This window comes from Rhinoderma darwinii, chromosome 5 (genome assembly GCF_050947455.1).
Source record: "Rhinoderma darwinii isolate aRhiDar2 chromosome 5, aRhiDar2.hap1, whole genome shotgun sequence".
NCBI classification, from domain to species: domain Eukaryota; kingdom Metazoa; phylum Chordata; class Amphibia; order Anura; family Rhinodermatidae; genus Rhinoderma; species Rhinoderma darwinii.
Window position 1 is genome coordinate 184931682 of NC_134691.1, and position 17536 is coordinate 184949217.

General features: G+C 42.1%; 1 protein-coding gene across 1 annotated transcript in view; it reads left to right on the top strand.

Annotated features, from left to right (window-relative positions):
- GABBR2 (gamma-aminobutyric acid type B receptor subunit 2) overlaps window positions 1-17536 on the top strand; it is a 656884-nt gene that overhangs the window by 471418 nt on the left and 167930 nt on the right. The window contains exon 12 of the mRNA XM_075826778.1: window positions 5381-5488. Coding sequence (XP_075682893.1) covers window positions 5381-5488 — 108 coding nt within the window. The remainder of the gene's footprint in view (window positions 1-5380; window positions 5489-17536) is intronic.

Genomic DNA, 17536 nt, shown 5'->3' on the forward strand with positions numbered 1-17536 from the left:
AATTACAAAAACTACTCTACACCTTGTAATAGTCTACTTTAAGGCCTAATTTACATGAACATGTCCGTTTTGCGCACATAAAAAAAACGCAGAGTTTTGCGGTTTTGACGTATGCAAAATGAAATGAAGGTGGTGGTTTTCTTTTTCTCATCATTTTTTGAGCAACTGTTGCGCGAATCACGCACAGCACATGGTTGTGCGTCCGTGTGATATCCGTGATTTTCACGCACCCATTGAATTCAATGGGTGCGTGACGCGCAAAAAACGCTCAAGTATAGGACATGCAGTGAGTTTCACGCAGCGGACACACGCTGCGTGAAAAACACGGAATGTCTGACTGGCCCCATTGACTTACATAGGTCGGTGCGATGTGTGTGATTTTCACGCGCGTATCACGGACGTGAAATACGCTCGTGTAAATAAGGCCTAACTGAGACACATTTGTTAGTTTTAGCATATAAACTTTTGAAAAATAGTGTTTAGTTGTCTAAATAGCCCTATAAAAACTATCTACAACGTCCACCCAAACCAGCTCCTGAAGTCCAGAATTCACACACCACAGATTTGTCACAGATTTTGTATTGCAAAGGGTAAAATCTGCGCTGAAAATCTGCGTCAAGTCTGCAACATGTGAACTCAGCCTTTACAGAGGAAATGTGATATCTCGGGGCACCCTTTACATTGTGCTGAGTTCTTCAGGGCGGGGGCAGCCCTTTGTAGCAACTCCCATCTCTGGTTAATACAGGGGGACCCAAACAGGAGACTATACACACTATATGAATGGCAGCAGCTCTTGTGACAAGTTTGTTTTCACATGGTGCTGTAAAATACAATTAATTTTAAGACTTAGGACATCAATATTTGGAACTACTAGGCCATGTTCACACGTGGCAGAATTTTTCCACTGCAAATGTTGGTGCAGATTCGGGGGCAATTACGCGACGAATGGGCAGCAACATTTGCATGTTTGACAGGTAATTCAGACATTGCAGATATCACAGCGGATATGCCACAGATTTCAGTTTTTGCATTGCAAAGGCTGAAATCCGCAGTGAAATTCCGCTTCTTCTCCGGAATGGAATGAGCATGCTGCGGAGGGAAAAATCTGCACCGCAGCCTAATTTCCGCACAGTTATTTTCCGCAACGTCTGAACTAAGTTTCCTAAAAATGTATAGAAAGAAATGTAAAAAACGACTGCTGCAGAATTCCACTGCGGACTGTCCACAGCAGAATTCAACAGCAATTCTGAATATGCCCTAAGGTTGGATTCACACACAGCTAACAGTAGGGGTATGTTCACACTCTATGCCCACGGATTCTATTTAGGCTCGCTTATTTCCTCTAACTACCACTTGTAGATCGATCTGATATATTTAATGCTATTGGAACACACTCACATGTATGTACAGTCACACATACAAAACAAATTGGTTTTCTCTAAGGAGATCTTCACGCCACTTGATGTGCTTTACTGTTTCTGGATGCCAGACACCGTCCCTTCCTTTTTTATTACCCAATATTGTACCTGTCTCCTTGTATATATCTTCTTGAATGCATTTCCATGTAAATCAATGTATCACACATCCTGTATTTATGTATGGAATCTGCATAGTATACTATAATTACCTATATATGTTTCTTTAGTGCCCGAAGAAGGTCTCACGACCGAAACGTTGCATATGTAGCCACTGGCATTACGAAAAGATTTTGAAAAAAAAAAATTACATTAATTTACGTTAAATATTCCAAGAGTGTGCCGAATACAATTCTTTATACCCTAAGGGTGGATTCACATACAGCAGATTTTGTTGCAGAAATTTCTGCAACTGTAAATCAGTTCCATTTATCTGAATGTGGATATTTCTGCAGTAGGCATAAAATCTGCAAGTTCCATTCAGATGAATGGAACTGATTTGCAGAAATTTATGCAATGAAATCTGCCATGTGGGAATTGACCCTAAGGCCTCATTTACACGAGCGTTATATACTCGCGTGCTTTTCACGCGTGTCGTACGCACCTATATTACTCTATGGGGCAGTGCAGACAATGCGTGAATTTTGCGCAGCGCGAGTGCGTTGCGTAAAACTCACGACATGTTCTATAATCGTTTTTCGCGCATCACGCACCCATTGAAGTCAATGGGTGCGTGAAAACCACGCATGCCGCACGGAAGCACTTCCGTGTGAACTGCTTGATTCGCGCAAGAGCTGTCAAACTGAATGTAAACAGAAAAGCACCACGTGCTTTTCTGTTTACAAACATCCGAACGGAGTGTCTTAGAGATGAGCGAACCGAACTTCACCGGGTTCGGCCGAACTCGTTTTGACCGAACCCGGCAGGAGACAGTCACTGTCCAGGGTGCTGAAAGAGTTAAACTGGTTCAGCACCCTGGACAGTGACTTCCGATCCCAATATATGTGAACGTGTAAAAAAAAAAAAGTTCTGACTTACCGATAACTCCCGGCTTCTTCCTCCAGTCTGACCTCCCGGGATGACAATTCAGTCCAAGTGACAGCTGCAGCCAATCACAAGCCAAGCACAGGCTGCAGCGGTCACATGGACTGCCGCGTCATCCAGGGAGGTGGGGCCAGATGTCAAGAGAGGCGCGTCACCAAGGACGCGTCACCAAGGCAACGGCCGGGAAGTTCTCGGTAAGTACGAACCTCTTTTTTTTAAAACAGGTTACTCGATATGGTGTTTGGAATTCACTGTCGAGGGTGCTGAAAGAGTTACTGCCGATCAGTTAACTCTTTCAGCACCCTGGACAGTGACTGACGTCGACTAGCCTCATCTCTATGATGGCGGCTGCGCGAAAATCACGCAGCCGCGCATCATACACTGATGACACACGGAGCTGTCAAGTGCCTTTTGCGCACGCAAAACGCTGCTTTTTTTGCGTGCGCAAAACGCACACGCTCGTGTAAATGAGGCCTACAGGTGGCTTCACACACAGCCTTTTTGGGAAAACGGCACGTTTTTTTCCACAAAAAACACTGCGGCCAAATGTTGGCTTGAAGTCATTGGGAAGATATAAAATGCACTACAAACATGGTATTTTTTTAGTTGGCTTTTTTTATTTTGCTTGCCTTTTTTGGGTAGTTTTTTTCAAATTCGCAGCAAGATTGGCTTTGGCGTTCTTCTTAATCATTTAGTGCTGTTTTTCTACCATAGATTATTTTGCCTCTTTAAAAAAACGTCAGATGGTGGCTTTTTTATTTAAGGCATTTATTGAGGGTATGTGCACGCGTAGCGTTTTCAGACGTTTTTCGGCCCGTAAACGTCCCGAAAAAAGGGATAAAAACCGGAAGCAGAACGCGTACAAACATCTGCCTATTGATTTCAATGGGAAATACAGCGTTCTGTTTTTCAAAACGGCTGTGTAAAAAAACGCCCGTGAAAAAGAAGTGCATGTCCCTTCTTGAGACATTTTTGGAGATGTTGTTCATTGACTCTATAGAAAAACAGCTAAAAAAACGGCCGTAAAAAGCGCTGCGAAAAACACGAGTTTCTAAAAAAAAATGGCTGAAAATCAGGAGCTGTTTTTTAATTTTGTGTGTGCACATACCCTAAAGCATTTTTATCAGAATGCCATGTATTGCAAAGAGGAATCTTTGCATCACATGATCTTTAAACCACACGATTTGCAATGTAAAAGACGCCACCTAAGATAAACCGAAGGTAGTAAAACTAGATTATTATTTGTGAAAAATGCCACCAAAAAAATGCATTTACCATTTTACAAAAAACTTAAGTTTTTTTTAGATGTTTAACCCCTTAAGGACACGGCCAATTTTGGCCTTGAGGACAGAGCAATTTTTTTAGATTTCCCTCTTTGCATCCCGACGCTCATAAGTCTTTTATTTTTTGTACGACGTAGTTGTACGAGACTTTGTTTTTTGCGGGACGAGTTGTACTTTATGTAGGTACCATTTTTTGGTACAAATACATTATCATTTAATTTCTATATATTTTTATTTTGGCGAAATTGCAGAAAAAAAGAAGTTCCGCAGCAATTTTAATTTTTTTTTTTTACACCATACACCGATCATCATAAATAATGTTATACATTTGTTGTACAGGGTGTTACGGTCATGGCGATACCAAATATGTCTATATTATTTCATGTTTTGGGACTTATATTTTAAAAAGTTTATTTATTATAAAAAAAAGTGTGTTTCTGTGTATTGTTTTTACTTTTTATTTATTTATTTATCAAAACATTTTTTTTACATTCATTTAACTTTTTTTTTAAATCCCATAAAGGGATTTATAATTTTATTTTTATTTTGTAACTGCAATGTACTGGCATAGATCTATATGCCAGCACATTAGCCTGTGCACTGATTGTACACAGGCAGTTGTTAGGGCATACCTCAGTATGCCCTAACAACAGGAAATATGTTCAGACAGCCCTGGGGTCCTTCAATGGACCCTGGGCTGTCTGGCCATATGAGTTGTGGGCTTTGATCGCGTCACAGTTATCTTCTGTGACACGATCAATGTGCAGTCCCCTCTCCTTGAACGCCGCAATCAGCTTTCATCGCGGCGTTCAAAGGGTTAATGGTGGAGAGAAGATGTTTCTCTCCTCTCCGCTGTCAGAGCGGGGCCGTGGCTGTGTATTACAGCCGTTGCCCTGCTCTCGATCGTGCGCAGAGACGGCTGTCACACAGGACGAGAATACTCGTCCTAATGCGCGAAGTAATCGCCGCTCAGGACGAGCATTCTCGTCCTGTGTCGGCAACCAGTTAAAAGATGCCTAAGGGCCTGTTCACATCAGCGTTGCCCTTCTGTTGAGGGGTTCGGTCAGAGGTTTCCGTCGGGTTAACCCCTCAACGGAAAGGCAAATGGAAACCTCAGCTTCCATTTCCTTTACCATTGAACTCAATGGTGACGGAAACCTAGCTAATGGTTTCCGTCTGACACCGTTGTGACAGGGTCCCGTTGTTTCGGACGGAATCAATGGCGCAGTCGGCTGCGCTATTGATTCCGTCAAAAAAACGGAAAACTGACAGAATGGTGACAAACGGAAACCATTAGCAATGTATCCATCACCTTTGATATCAATGGTGATGCAAACGGAAGCTAAAGTTTCCGTTTGGCTTTCCATTGAGGGGTTAACCCGACGGAAACCTCCGACGGAACCCCTCAATGGAAGGCCAACGCTGATGTGAACCGGCCCGAAGAGTAACTGTTTGCTCATAGCAATTTCCTAAACTTCACTGAAATGGAAGACGCCCTATGTTTGGACGTTCTTGGCAACAATGTCACATTCTGGGATTTGCTACATGCGCCCCATATTTTGCTTTATTAGGTTTACTTTGAAGGCAGTTGAATTGTTATCATTTTGTGTAACATTCTATTGTCTTATTTCTTTACAGGTCAGAACATGGATATTAACAGTAGGCTACACTACAGCTTTTGGGGCAATGTTTGCAAAAACATGGAGAGTTCATGCTATTTTTAAGAATGTAAAGATGAAGAAAAAGGTGAGATGTTTCAAGCCTATTGATAAATGCTGTGTTAATGCCCTGTATTCTCCAGCATAGTGCTATGTCCTAGATTTGGTGCTTAATGCATTTTGCCACCGTTACTTGTGTTACATTAGAACATTTAGTAATCTTGTTGCATTTGTCTCTAAATAACATACCTGTGCAATGGGACTTAATGACACTCAGACAGTCACATAATAAAATGGTATATATGTGTGTCCAGTTGGTTTATATGGCAACTTTATTTAGTAGAAAATATAAAACTCTTAATAAGCTATGTTTGTTTCCTGCTTCTTTTGTTTTTCTTATATCATTTTCTTTATTGTAATTCATGGGAAACAATGTGAAGCATACTTTTATACTGCTTATGGACAAAAATGTCTATATTAAAGCCCCTTTAGTACACTTTATAAAATATGAAAAAAATGAAAGGACTTATTTACTATAGGCATATGGAGGTAACAGAGTGGAAGTGAAGTTCTTCGCTCAGGACCTCCCTTAACCCCTTCCCGCTCCTTGACGTACTATTACGTCATGGCAGCTGTATCGTTCGCGCTCCATGCCGTAATAGTACGTCTCGGGAGTAACGGCCGTTTCGGCCGTCCTCCCGACACATACAGGAGCTGTGACGCTGCTGTCTTGTTCAGCAGCTGTCACAGCTCCTACAGCGGGGACCGATCGCTGTGTCCCCGCTGATTAACCCCTTAAAAGCCGCGTTCTATAGAGATCGCGACTTTTTAGGGGTTAAGCTGCCATCGCCGGCCTGCTACGCGATAGCGGCCGGCGATGGTGACTATGGCAACCGGACACCAAACAATGGCGTCCGGCTATGCCATAGACGGAAGCCTAGTGGGTCCTGTCAGTGAGTAGCTGACAGTTCTAATACAATGCACTACGCATGTAGTGCAGTGTATTAGAATAGCGATCAGGGCCTCCTGCCCTCATGTCCCCTAGTGGGACAAAGTAATAAAGTTAAAAAAAAGTTAAAAAAAGATGTGTAAAAATAAGAAAATAAAAGATTTAAAAGTAATAAAAGTAAAAATCCCCCTTTTTCCCTTATCAGTCCTTTATTATTAATAAAAATATATAAACAAACAAATAAACTTAATTGGTATCGCCGCGTCCGTAACAGCCTGAACTACAAAATTATTTCTTTATTTATCCCGCACGGTGAACGCCGTAAAATAAAATAATAATAAACCGAACCACAATCACAATTCTTTGGTCACTTCACCTCCCAAAAAATGGAATAAAAAGAGATCAAAAAGTCGCATGTACCTAAAAATGGTGCTGATCAAAACTACAGTTCGTTACACAAAAAATAAGTCCTCGCACGGCTTTATTGATTGAAAAATAAAAAAGTTCTGGCTCTTAGAATAAGGTAACACAAAAAGTGAATGATTGTTTACAAAACGTATTTTATTGTGCAAACGCCATAAGACATAAAAAAAACTATAAACATCTGGTATCTACGTAATCGTATCGCCCCGCAGAATAAAGTGAATATGTCATTTATAGCGCACGGTGAACGCTGTAAAAAAAATAGAATAAAAAACCAATCGTACAATTGCTGTTTTTTTGTCACCACGCCACCTAAAAATAGAATAAAAACTGATCAAAAAGCCGCATGCACCCCAAGAAAACTACAATGGATTCCTCAAGGGGTCTAGTTTCCAAATTGGGGTCACTTTTGGGGGGTTCCCAATGTTTTGGCACCACAAGACCTCTTCAAACCGGACATGGTGCCTAATAAAAAAGAGGCTTCAAAATCCACTAAGTGCTCCTTTGCTTCGGAGGCCGGTGTTTCAGTCCATTACCGCACTAGGGCCACATGTGGGATATTTCTCAAAACTGCAGAATCTGGGTAATAAATATTGAGTTGCGTTTCACTGATGAATCCTTTTGTGTTATAAAAAAAATGGTATAAAGAGGATTTTCGGTGAAAAAAAAATGTAAATTTCACCTCTACTTTGCTCTAAATTTTTGTGAAACACCTAAAGGGTTCATAAACTTTCTAAATGCTGTTGTGAATACTTTGAGGGGTCTAGTTTCTAAAATGGGGTATTTGATAGGGGTTTCTAATATATGGGCCCCTCAAAGCAACTTCAGAACTGAACTGGAACCTAAAAAAATAAATAAATGAGGCAATACTTCGCTTCTTACATTATACTGATAATGAGCCGTGCCCACCCCGAGATGACCCCAGTTTTGACCGTTTGTATAAACGGAGACCCCTATTAGACCGTTCCAGTGCCCGGTTTTCCCAAGCATACACCCCCGAGAAGTGTATTTCTATTGATGAGTCCCTGGTACATTTTAAAGGGAGGGTTCAATTCCGCGAGTACCTGCCGGGTAAGAGGGCAAGGTATGGCGTGAAGATGTATAAGCTGTGAGAGTGCGTCCGGGTAGACCTACAGATTTAGGATATATGAAGGGAAGGACACCCCCAAACGAGACTGCATCCTGGACTACAATAGGTACATGGGAGGGATGGACTTGTAAGATCAAGCCCTGAAGCCCTACAGCGCCATGCGGTGTGGTATAAGAAGCTGGCCGGGCACATCATACAGATGGATTTGTACAATGCGTACATGCTACGTCGATGTGCAGGCCAGACGGGAACTTTCCTGGAATTTCAAGAGGTGATTATCAAGAACCTAATCTTTAGGGACCAAGAAGGGGGGGCACCCAGTACTTCTGGAAGCGAGCCCACACGCATCGTACCAGGGCAACACTTTCCAGGAGAAGTTCCCCAAACTGGCAAGAAGGGAAAAAGTCAAAAGAGGTGTAAAGTCTGCTATAAGAGGGCGATAATGGATGACACAATATATCAATGTGACACGTGTCCCGAATAACCAGAGCTCTGTATGAAAGTGTTTTAAAATTTATCATACATCCCTTGGTTTATAATTTACCCCAATTTTACTTACCCTGATGCACTCCGCACAGCTTATCCCCCCTCGTCTTTCCCCTCTGGGCCCTGCTGTGTGTCCAGGCAGCTGATAACAGCCACATGTAGGGTATTGCCATACCCGGGAGAACCCACATTACAGTTTATGGGGTGTAGGTCTCCGGTCAAAATGCTCACTACACCTCTAGATGAATGCCTTAAGGGTGTAGTTTTTAAAACGGGGTCACTTCTTGCGGGTTTCAACTGTACTGGTACCTCAGGTGCTTCTGCATACATGACTTCGCACTAGAAAATCCCCAGTAGGCCAAATGGTGGTCCTTTCCTTCTGAGCCCTCCCATGGGCCCAAACGGCAGTTTATCACCACAAATGAGGTATTGCGGCACTCAGAACAAATTGCGCAACGGAATGGGGTATTTTGTTTCTTGTGAAAATAAGAAATTTTCAGCCAAAACTACATATTATTTGAAAAAAATAATTTTGTTTTCATTCCCAGCCCAATTCAAATAAGTTCTGTGAAAAAACTATGGGGTCAAAATGGTCACAACACCCATAAATGAATTCCTTGAGGGGTGTAGTTTCCAAAATGGGGTCATTTGTGGTGGGTTTCTATTGCTTTGATACCTCTGGGGCTCTGCAAATGCGACATGGCACCCGAAAACCAAACCAGCAAAATCTGTACTCCAAAGAACACACAGCGCTCCTTCCGTTCTGAGGCCTCCCATGGGCCCAAACGGCAGTTTATTGCCACAAATGGGGTATTGATGCACTCCGGAGAAATTGGGCAACAAAATTGAGTATTTTGTTCCCTGTGAAAATAAGAAATTTTGGTAAAAAATTACATCTTATTGGAAAAAATGTCATTTTTTTAATGTCACAGCCCAATTGAAATAGGTGCTGTGAAAAAACTGTGTGGTCAAAATGCTAACAACAACCATAAATGAATTCCTTGAGGGGTGTAGTTTCCAAAATGGGGTCACTTTTGGTGGGTTTCCATTGCTTTGATACCTCTGAGGCTCTGCAAATGCGACATGGCACCCGAAAACCAATCCAACAAAATCTGGACTCCAACAAACATATAGCGCTCCTTTCCTTCTGAACCCTCCCATGGGCCCAAACGGCCGTTTATCACCACAAATGGGGTATTGCCACACTAAGGACAAATTGGGCAACAAAATGGGGTATTTTGTTCCCTGTGAAAATAAGAAATTTTGATCACAAATGACATTTTATTGGAAAAAATGACATTTTTTTTCATTTCAGAGCCCAATTCAAATACGTGCTGTGAAAAAACTGTGCGGTCAAAATGGTAACAACAACCCTAAATGAATTCCTTGAGGGGTGTAGTTTCCAAAATGGGGTCACTATTGGGGGATTCCTACTGTTTTGACACCTCAACACCTCTTCAAACCTGGCATGCTGCCTAAAATATATTCTAATAAAAAATGCACTCAAAATGCACTAGGTGCTTCTTTGCTTCTAGGGCTTGTGTTTTAGTCCACGAGCGCAGTAGGGCCACATGTGGGACATTTCTAAAAACTGCAGAATCTGGACAATACATATTTAGTAGTGTTTCTCTGGTAAAACCTTCTGTGTTACAGAAAAAAAAATGAATAAAATTGAAATTCAGCAAGAAAAATGAAATTTGCAAATTTCACCTCCACTTTGCTTTAATTCCTGTGAAATGCCTGAAGGGTTAAAAAACGTTCTAACTGCTGTTTTGAATACTATGAGGGGTCTAGTTTTTAAAATGGGGTGTTTTATCAGGGTTTCTAATACATAGGCCCCACAAAGCCACTTCAGAACTCAAGAGGTACCTTAAAAAAAAGGCTTTTGAAATTTTCTTAAAAATATGAGAAATTGCTGTTTATGTTCTAAGCCTTGTAACGTCCAAGAAAAATAAAAGAATGTTCAAAAAACGATGCCAATCTAAAGTAGACATATGGGAAATGTGAACTAGTAACTATTTTGGGTGGTATAACCGTCTGATTTACAAGCAGATGCATTTAAATTCTGAAAAATGCAATTTTTTCAAAATTTTCTCTACATTTTGCAATTTTTCACCAATAAACTCTGAATATATCGACCAAATTTTACCACGAACATGAAGCCCAATGTGTCACGAGAAAACAATCTCAGAATCGCTTGGGTAGGTTTAAGCATTCCGACGTTATTACCACATAAAGTGAAATATGTCAGATTTGAAAAATGGGCTCTGAGCCTTAAGGCCAAAATTAGGCTGCGTCCTTAAGGGGTTAAGTATCCAGAGTGAAGAGCCACTGCAAAGAATGACTCTTTCTCTGAGGGTCTGACATGTCTGTGCATTCATTTCAATGGGCTCCAAATAATGGTATTGTGCATGGTGCATGACACTTGTAAATATATTATTCCTTTCTGATTTATCAATAGTAGAAGTTACCAGACTCCTGTAAGAAAATCTTTCTAGCCCTCGTGGCAACACTTCTTGTGCTGTGGCAGATTAGTGTTATCATAGCAACCGTTAACTTTCTTTTCATACCTGTGCTAGAAAAATAAAAACTAGCTCTGCTGATTGTTTTGTGGGTCCAGCTTGTAACTTACTCAGCACAGGACAATAAAATGTTATAGAGGGAAAAAGCTTGTTCATAGCCTGTCTGTACGTTTGAATTTAGCATAGGCTAAACATATTTAAACTATACTGTATTAAACTATACTATATATGTTCCCTTTTAAAGCGGATCTGTCACATATTTATGTTGCCTTGTCTGAGGGCAGCATAAAGAACTGAGAGACACGCTGAATCCAGTGTGCTGTCACTTATGTATTTTTAAGCAGCTTTTATACTTGTGGTGCGTAGCCAGCACCGCAAGCTTTAGTTGAAATATATTTATATATTCATGTTACCCCACCTCCCCTGCCCTCCAGCCTCTGATTGACACTTTTCTTCCTATTAGGGGAGTTTTACACTGGCGATTATCTGGCAGACAAGCATTCATAGAACGCTCATTGCCAACAATTGCCCTGTGTAAACATGGCAGCGATCAGCAGATGAACGAGCAAACGCTCGTTCATCTGCTGATTGTATCGTTTTAAATGTGAAAAATATTATCATTTTCGACAGCACATCTCCCTGTGGAAACAGGGAGACGCACGGCCAACATGATAATAATGTATGGGGACGAGTGATCGGAGTAACGACCGCTTGTCCCCATCCAAAGCTTTGTATGACAGGAGCAAACGAGCGTCGATAAACGAGTTACACAGTACGGTTGAAAAAAGACACATGTCCATCAAGTTCAACAAAGGGATAGGAAAAGGGAAGGTAAAAATGTATACACATAGTAGCTTATATTTTTTTGTTCTATGAAATTATCTAAGCCTTTTTTTAAGCCATCTACTGTCCCTGCTGTGACCAGCTCTTCCATAGATTCACAGTTCTCACAGTAAAGAAGGCTTGTCGTCTCTGCAGATTGAACCTTTTTTTCCCCAGACGGAGAGAGTGCCCCCTGGTTTTTTGAGGGGGTTTTACATGAAACAGGATTTCACCATATTTTTTTGTGTGTTCCATTAATAGATTTATATAAATTAATCATGTCCCCCCTTAGTCATATTTTTTCAAGGCTAAATAGGTATCATTCTTTTAATCTTTCCTCATAACTTAGATTCTCCATGCCCCTTATTAGCTTCGTTGCTCTTCTTTGTATTTTTTCCAACTCAAGGGCATCCTTTCTATGAACTGGAGCCCAGAACTGAACTGCATATTCTAGATGAGGCCTCACTAATGCTTTGTAAAGTGGTAATATTACATCCCAGGCCCGCGAGTCCATGCCTCTTTTAATACACGACAATATCTTGCTGGCCTTTGAAGCAGCTGATTGACATTGCATGCTGTTATTTCGTTTATGATCTACAAGTACACCCAGACCCTTCTCAACAAGTGACTCCCCCAGTGTAGCTCCCCCTAGGACATATGATGCGTGCAGATTGTTGGTACCCAGATGCATAACTTTACATTTAGCTACATTAAACTTAATTTGCCAACTGGATGCCCAAATACTTAGTTTGTTTAAATCCGCTTGCAATTCACGAACATCTTCCATAGACTGAACTATATTACATAGTGTCACGATGCGGGGTGTGGACCCACTGGGCCGTACCACGTAGCGGGATGGCAGATGGCCAAACAGGTAAGTATAGAGTTCAATTATTTCAGCAAGGGTACCTGAGGAAATCGTAGGCAGTAGCGAGGCAGGCACGTCCAAGTCCAGGCGGCGGGAAGTCGTCAGGTGAGACGTAGCAGATCAAGCGTAGGCTGTAGCACAGCACGGCACGGAAATAGCACTAGGTAACACGGAAACAGGATACGGGATACGGGAGCAAGGTACACTGGGGAACAGGAAGACACTGGGAGACCATAAGCACGACAAACAATGGGTAACGAACAACGCTCTGGCAAAGAGTAAGGAGACAGAGCCCCTTTTTATAGCCCAGGGCATCCTGGGCTAGATTGCAGAGTTCCTGCAAAAATGCACGCACTGGCCCTTTAAGGCCGTTCACGCGCGGGCGCCTGCCGGAGACACTCTGAGTCAGGAAGTGAGTGTCGGCGCCTGACAGGAGGACGACGCTGTAACGAGGTAAGCTGTCCATGGCCACGGCCGTCGAGGTTAACAACCGAACGACAGACCGTGGCCATAGACGTTACACATAGATTGGTGTCATCTGCAAAAATAGAAATAGTGCTATTAATCCCATCCTCTCAGTGGCAGATTGAGTAAACCATGGGTTAAACCTAAAAACGAACCAAATGGGACATATCCCTGAAAGAAATATTGTACTCAATATAAAAAGTACAAAAAAATATCTTTATTAAATATAATGACAAAATAGCACAATGATAGGAAAAAGAGGAATGATACAACAAATACGGAGACATAAACAGCAGGGTCAGATGTACAAGACCATGACCGACAGAATCAACCGTCCACTAATGACCTAAAACACGCTCATGGTCTTGGTCATGGTCATGGTCTTGTACATCTGACCCTGCTGTTTATGTCTCCGTATTTGTTGTATCATTCCTCTTTTTCCTATCATTGTGCTATTTTGTCATTATATTTAATAAAGATATTTTTTTGTACTTTTTATATTGAGTACAATATTTCTTTCAGGGATATGTCCCATTTGGTTCGTTTTTAGGTTTAACTGTTATAGGGGACCCCATTACATGCCATTCAGTTGGTGTGAGGTTTTTGGTTAGGTTGTCTTGAGTAAACCATGGGCCCTGGGCTGTTCCTCAAGCTTGGGCCCCCTTGTCTACCACCGCCCTGCTTTGTCATGTCTATATTAAACACCACCTTTCTGTGTGAGCATTGACAAATGAGTGCTACGATTCCCCATGTCAAAGGGCTGTGTCCCTACATATTGACAGTCTCCAACCATCGCTGACAGTATCACACTGTGTAGGGACACATCCTCCTGACAAGGAGAATGGTAACACGCATTTGTCTATTAGTCCTGGGTACACAAAGACTTTATGTGGAATACATAACAGACATGTCAGGAGAGGTGACAGATCTATAAATGCAATGACTCACAGGAGATGTCTTCACTGATGGGTCGTTCTCTTTTCTTCTCTATCTGACACAGACCATTATGGCGACTTCTCCTGATGACTGCAGAGTTTCCTGATGAGAAATCTTTTCCCCTTAATTCTGTAGCCATTTTCAGCGTCTATAGCAACATAAAAATTCAGACATAAACACCATAAATTGTCTTATACCCCAGACCCCTAAGCAAATTAAGACCCCAGGCCCATACATTAACTCAAACCAATAAATTCATTCCCCAAGGGGTAACTAAACTTTTAAAAAACATTTGGCGTGTCATAGTGAGAGTGATATGTCAGAAGTTTTAAACGATGGGGGTTCCAGCATTGAGACCACCACCTATCACTAAAAGGAACAGGAGTGCTCGGGTGAGCGCTGTTCCACTTAATTTCTGATTGCCTTTGCTCGGCACGGTGTACGGACTCATAGACTTTCTGTTGTGCACATACACCGCTTGCTCGGCTATCAGAGGAAAGACTATCAGAAACAAAGTGGCTCCTCACTCACCTGAGCGCTTCTGCCACTTTGTTTCAGCGATTGATGGGGTCTCAGTGCCCGGACCCCCACCGAATAGAACATTTGACATGTCACTATGACATGTAATTTAAAAAAAAAAGTTTCGTTAGTTACCCTTTAAGCAGTCAGACACCCCTCCCCAGTGCATCTGACTGACTGCTGAGTGCCCTATGGGAGGGTCTAAGCATCTGACACTTAGGGCGGATTTACACGAGCGTGTGCGCGCAAAAGACACTTAACAGCTTCGTGTGTCATCACCATATGATGTGCGGCTGCGTGCCTTTCGCGCAGCCGCCATCATTATGACACTATGTTTGTATGTTTGTAAACAGAAAAGCACGTGGTGCTTTTCTGTTTGCAATCATAGTTTTACTGCTGTTGAGCAAATCACGCATGTCCCACGGAGGTGCCTCCGTGTGGCATGCGTGATTTTCAATGGGTGCGTGATGCACAAAAAACGCAGAAATATAGGACATGTCGTGAGTTTTACGCAGCGGACGCACGCTGCGCAAAAATCACTGACGGTCTGCACTGCCCCATAGACTAGCATAGGTCCGTGCGACACGCGTAAAAAGCACGCACGGTGCACGGACGTATTACACCACACACTATATATTCAAACCACACACACTACACGCACACACTATATAGACTTACATTATAGACACTATAAACACAGCACACACTATATACACAGCACACACTATATAGACTATATACACCGCACACACTATATACACAGCACACACTATATACACAGCACACACTATATAGACTATATACACAGCACACACTATATACACAGCACACACTATATAGACTATATACACAGCACACACTATATACACAGCACACACTATATACACAGCACACACTATATAGACTTACATTATGACACACACACACACATAAACACACACACACTTACCACAGTCTCTTCCTCTGCGGTGCTTGTCTCTGGCAGCCTCCAGGACCTTAATCATGTGACTGTGACGTCACCACAGGTCCTTCACCCTCTAGTTTCAGTTTTGCCGTTATCAGGCAGCTGCTGGAGATTTAAACAGGAGGGACAGTGCACAGCAGCACAGAGGAGCAGACTGTCAGGGAGACTCCAGCACCTGCCAATCACAATCTCTGACAGTCTGCTCTCTACAGCTGATGTGCTGTGCCCCTGTTCCCTGGCCGCAATTCACTCCCCCTGCACATCCCCCCCTCCTCTTCATCAGCAGCACGTGGGACAGATGACACCTAGAATGCGGCCGGCAGCAGCCCTGGAGAGGTTTTTTTCACTTGTGTGCGATTTGGGCAGCTATGGGCCCCCGTGCAGCCTTGGGCCCCGGGCGTCCGCCCGAAACGCCCATATGAGGATCCGCCACTGCATCCTCTATATCATTAATAAATAAGTTGAACAATAGTGGACCCAGCACGGAACCCTGGGGTACACCACTTATAACCGGGGACCATTCAGAGTAGGAATCATTGACCACAACTCTCTGGATATGGTCCTTGAGCCAATCCAATTACAAACTATACTATCTAGACCTATAGTCCTTAATTGACCCATTAGACGTCTATGAGGGACAGTGTCAAATTCCTTTGCAAAGTCCAAAAACACTATATCCACAGCGGCCCCTCTGTCTAGGCTTCTGCTCACCTGTTCATAAAAACTAATCAGGTTAGTTTGACAACTTCTGTCCTTAGTAAAACCGTGCTGGCTGTTACTTATAATACTATTTTTTGTCACATAAGCCTGTATATAGTCCCTCAATAGCCCCTCAAATATTTTCTCCACGATGGTTGATAAGCTTACTGGTCTATAATTACCCGGGGAAGACCTAGAGCCCTTTTTGAAATTAGGCACCACATTTGCCCTGCGCCAGTCCCTTGGCACTATACCAGTCACTAGAGAATCTCTGAATATTATGAAGAGGGGGACTGAAATAACTGAACTAAGCTCTTTAAGAACTCTAAGGTGTAACCCATCTGGTCCCGGGGCCTTGTGCACATTTTATTTTATTTAGCTTGGACCATATCTACATTCATCCAATTCAGTATATCAACTGATATATTAACAGCACTGGCAGCGGCTACATCGTCTGCTCTTTCTTCTGTTGTATATACGGAGCTGAAGAACCCATTTAGTAACTCCGCCTTCTCTTGATCCCCTGTGACCAACTCCCCATTATCACTATCTAAGCGTCCTACATGTTCAGACCTTGGCTTTTTTGCATGTATATACTTGAAGAATTTTTGGGGATTTGTTTTACTATCCTTGGCCACCTGCCTTTCATTTTTTATTTTTGCTAATTTTATTACATTTTTACAGATTTTATTAAGCTCTTTATAATTTAAAAAGGCTACAGCCGTACCCTCAGATTTGTATTTTTCAAATGCCCGTTTTTATCATGTATTGCCCTTTTTACAGAAGGTGTAAGCCATGTGGGGTTTAATTTTAGTCGTTTATACTTGTTACCTATAGGAATACATTTTGCACTATAATTAGCCACAGTAGATTTGAAAATCTCCCATTTATCATTTGTACCATTATTTGACATTAGTTCTTCCCAGTCTATATCCTGAATTGCAGCCCTCATCCTGGGGAAATTGGCCTTCTTAAAATTAAGTGTTTTTGCTCTCCCAGCCTGTGTTTGTTTTTTACAGTATAGGTAAAATGTAACTATATTGTGATCTGCTACCAAGGTTTTCACGAACATTGACATTCCCAACAAGCTCTGCATTATTAGAAATGACCAGATCCAACAGAGCGTCACCTCTAGTCGGGTCTTCCACAAACTGGCCCATAAAATTTTCCTGCAACAGGTTGAGGAAATGTCTCCCTGTAATATCCCGGTAATTAAAATCCCCCATTATCACTTCAGTACCTCCCTGTGGTGCCCGCTCCGTTTATTTATATAGCTGACCTTCCATCTCCTCAGTTATATTGGGGGGGCCTATAGATTACACTAAAAGTAATTTTTTCAGTGTTTTACCTCCCTTTCTAGTACCACCCACAAGGTTTCAACCTCCTCACAATC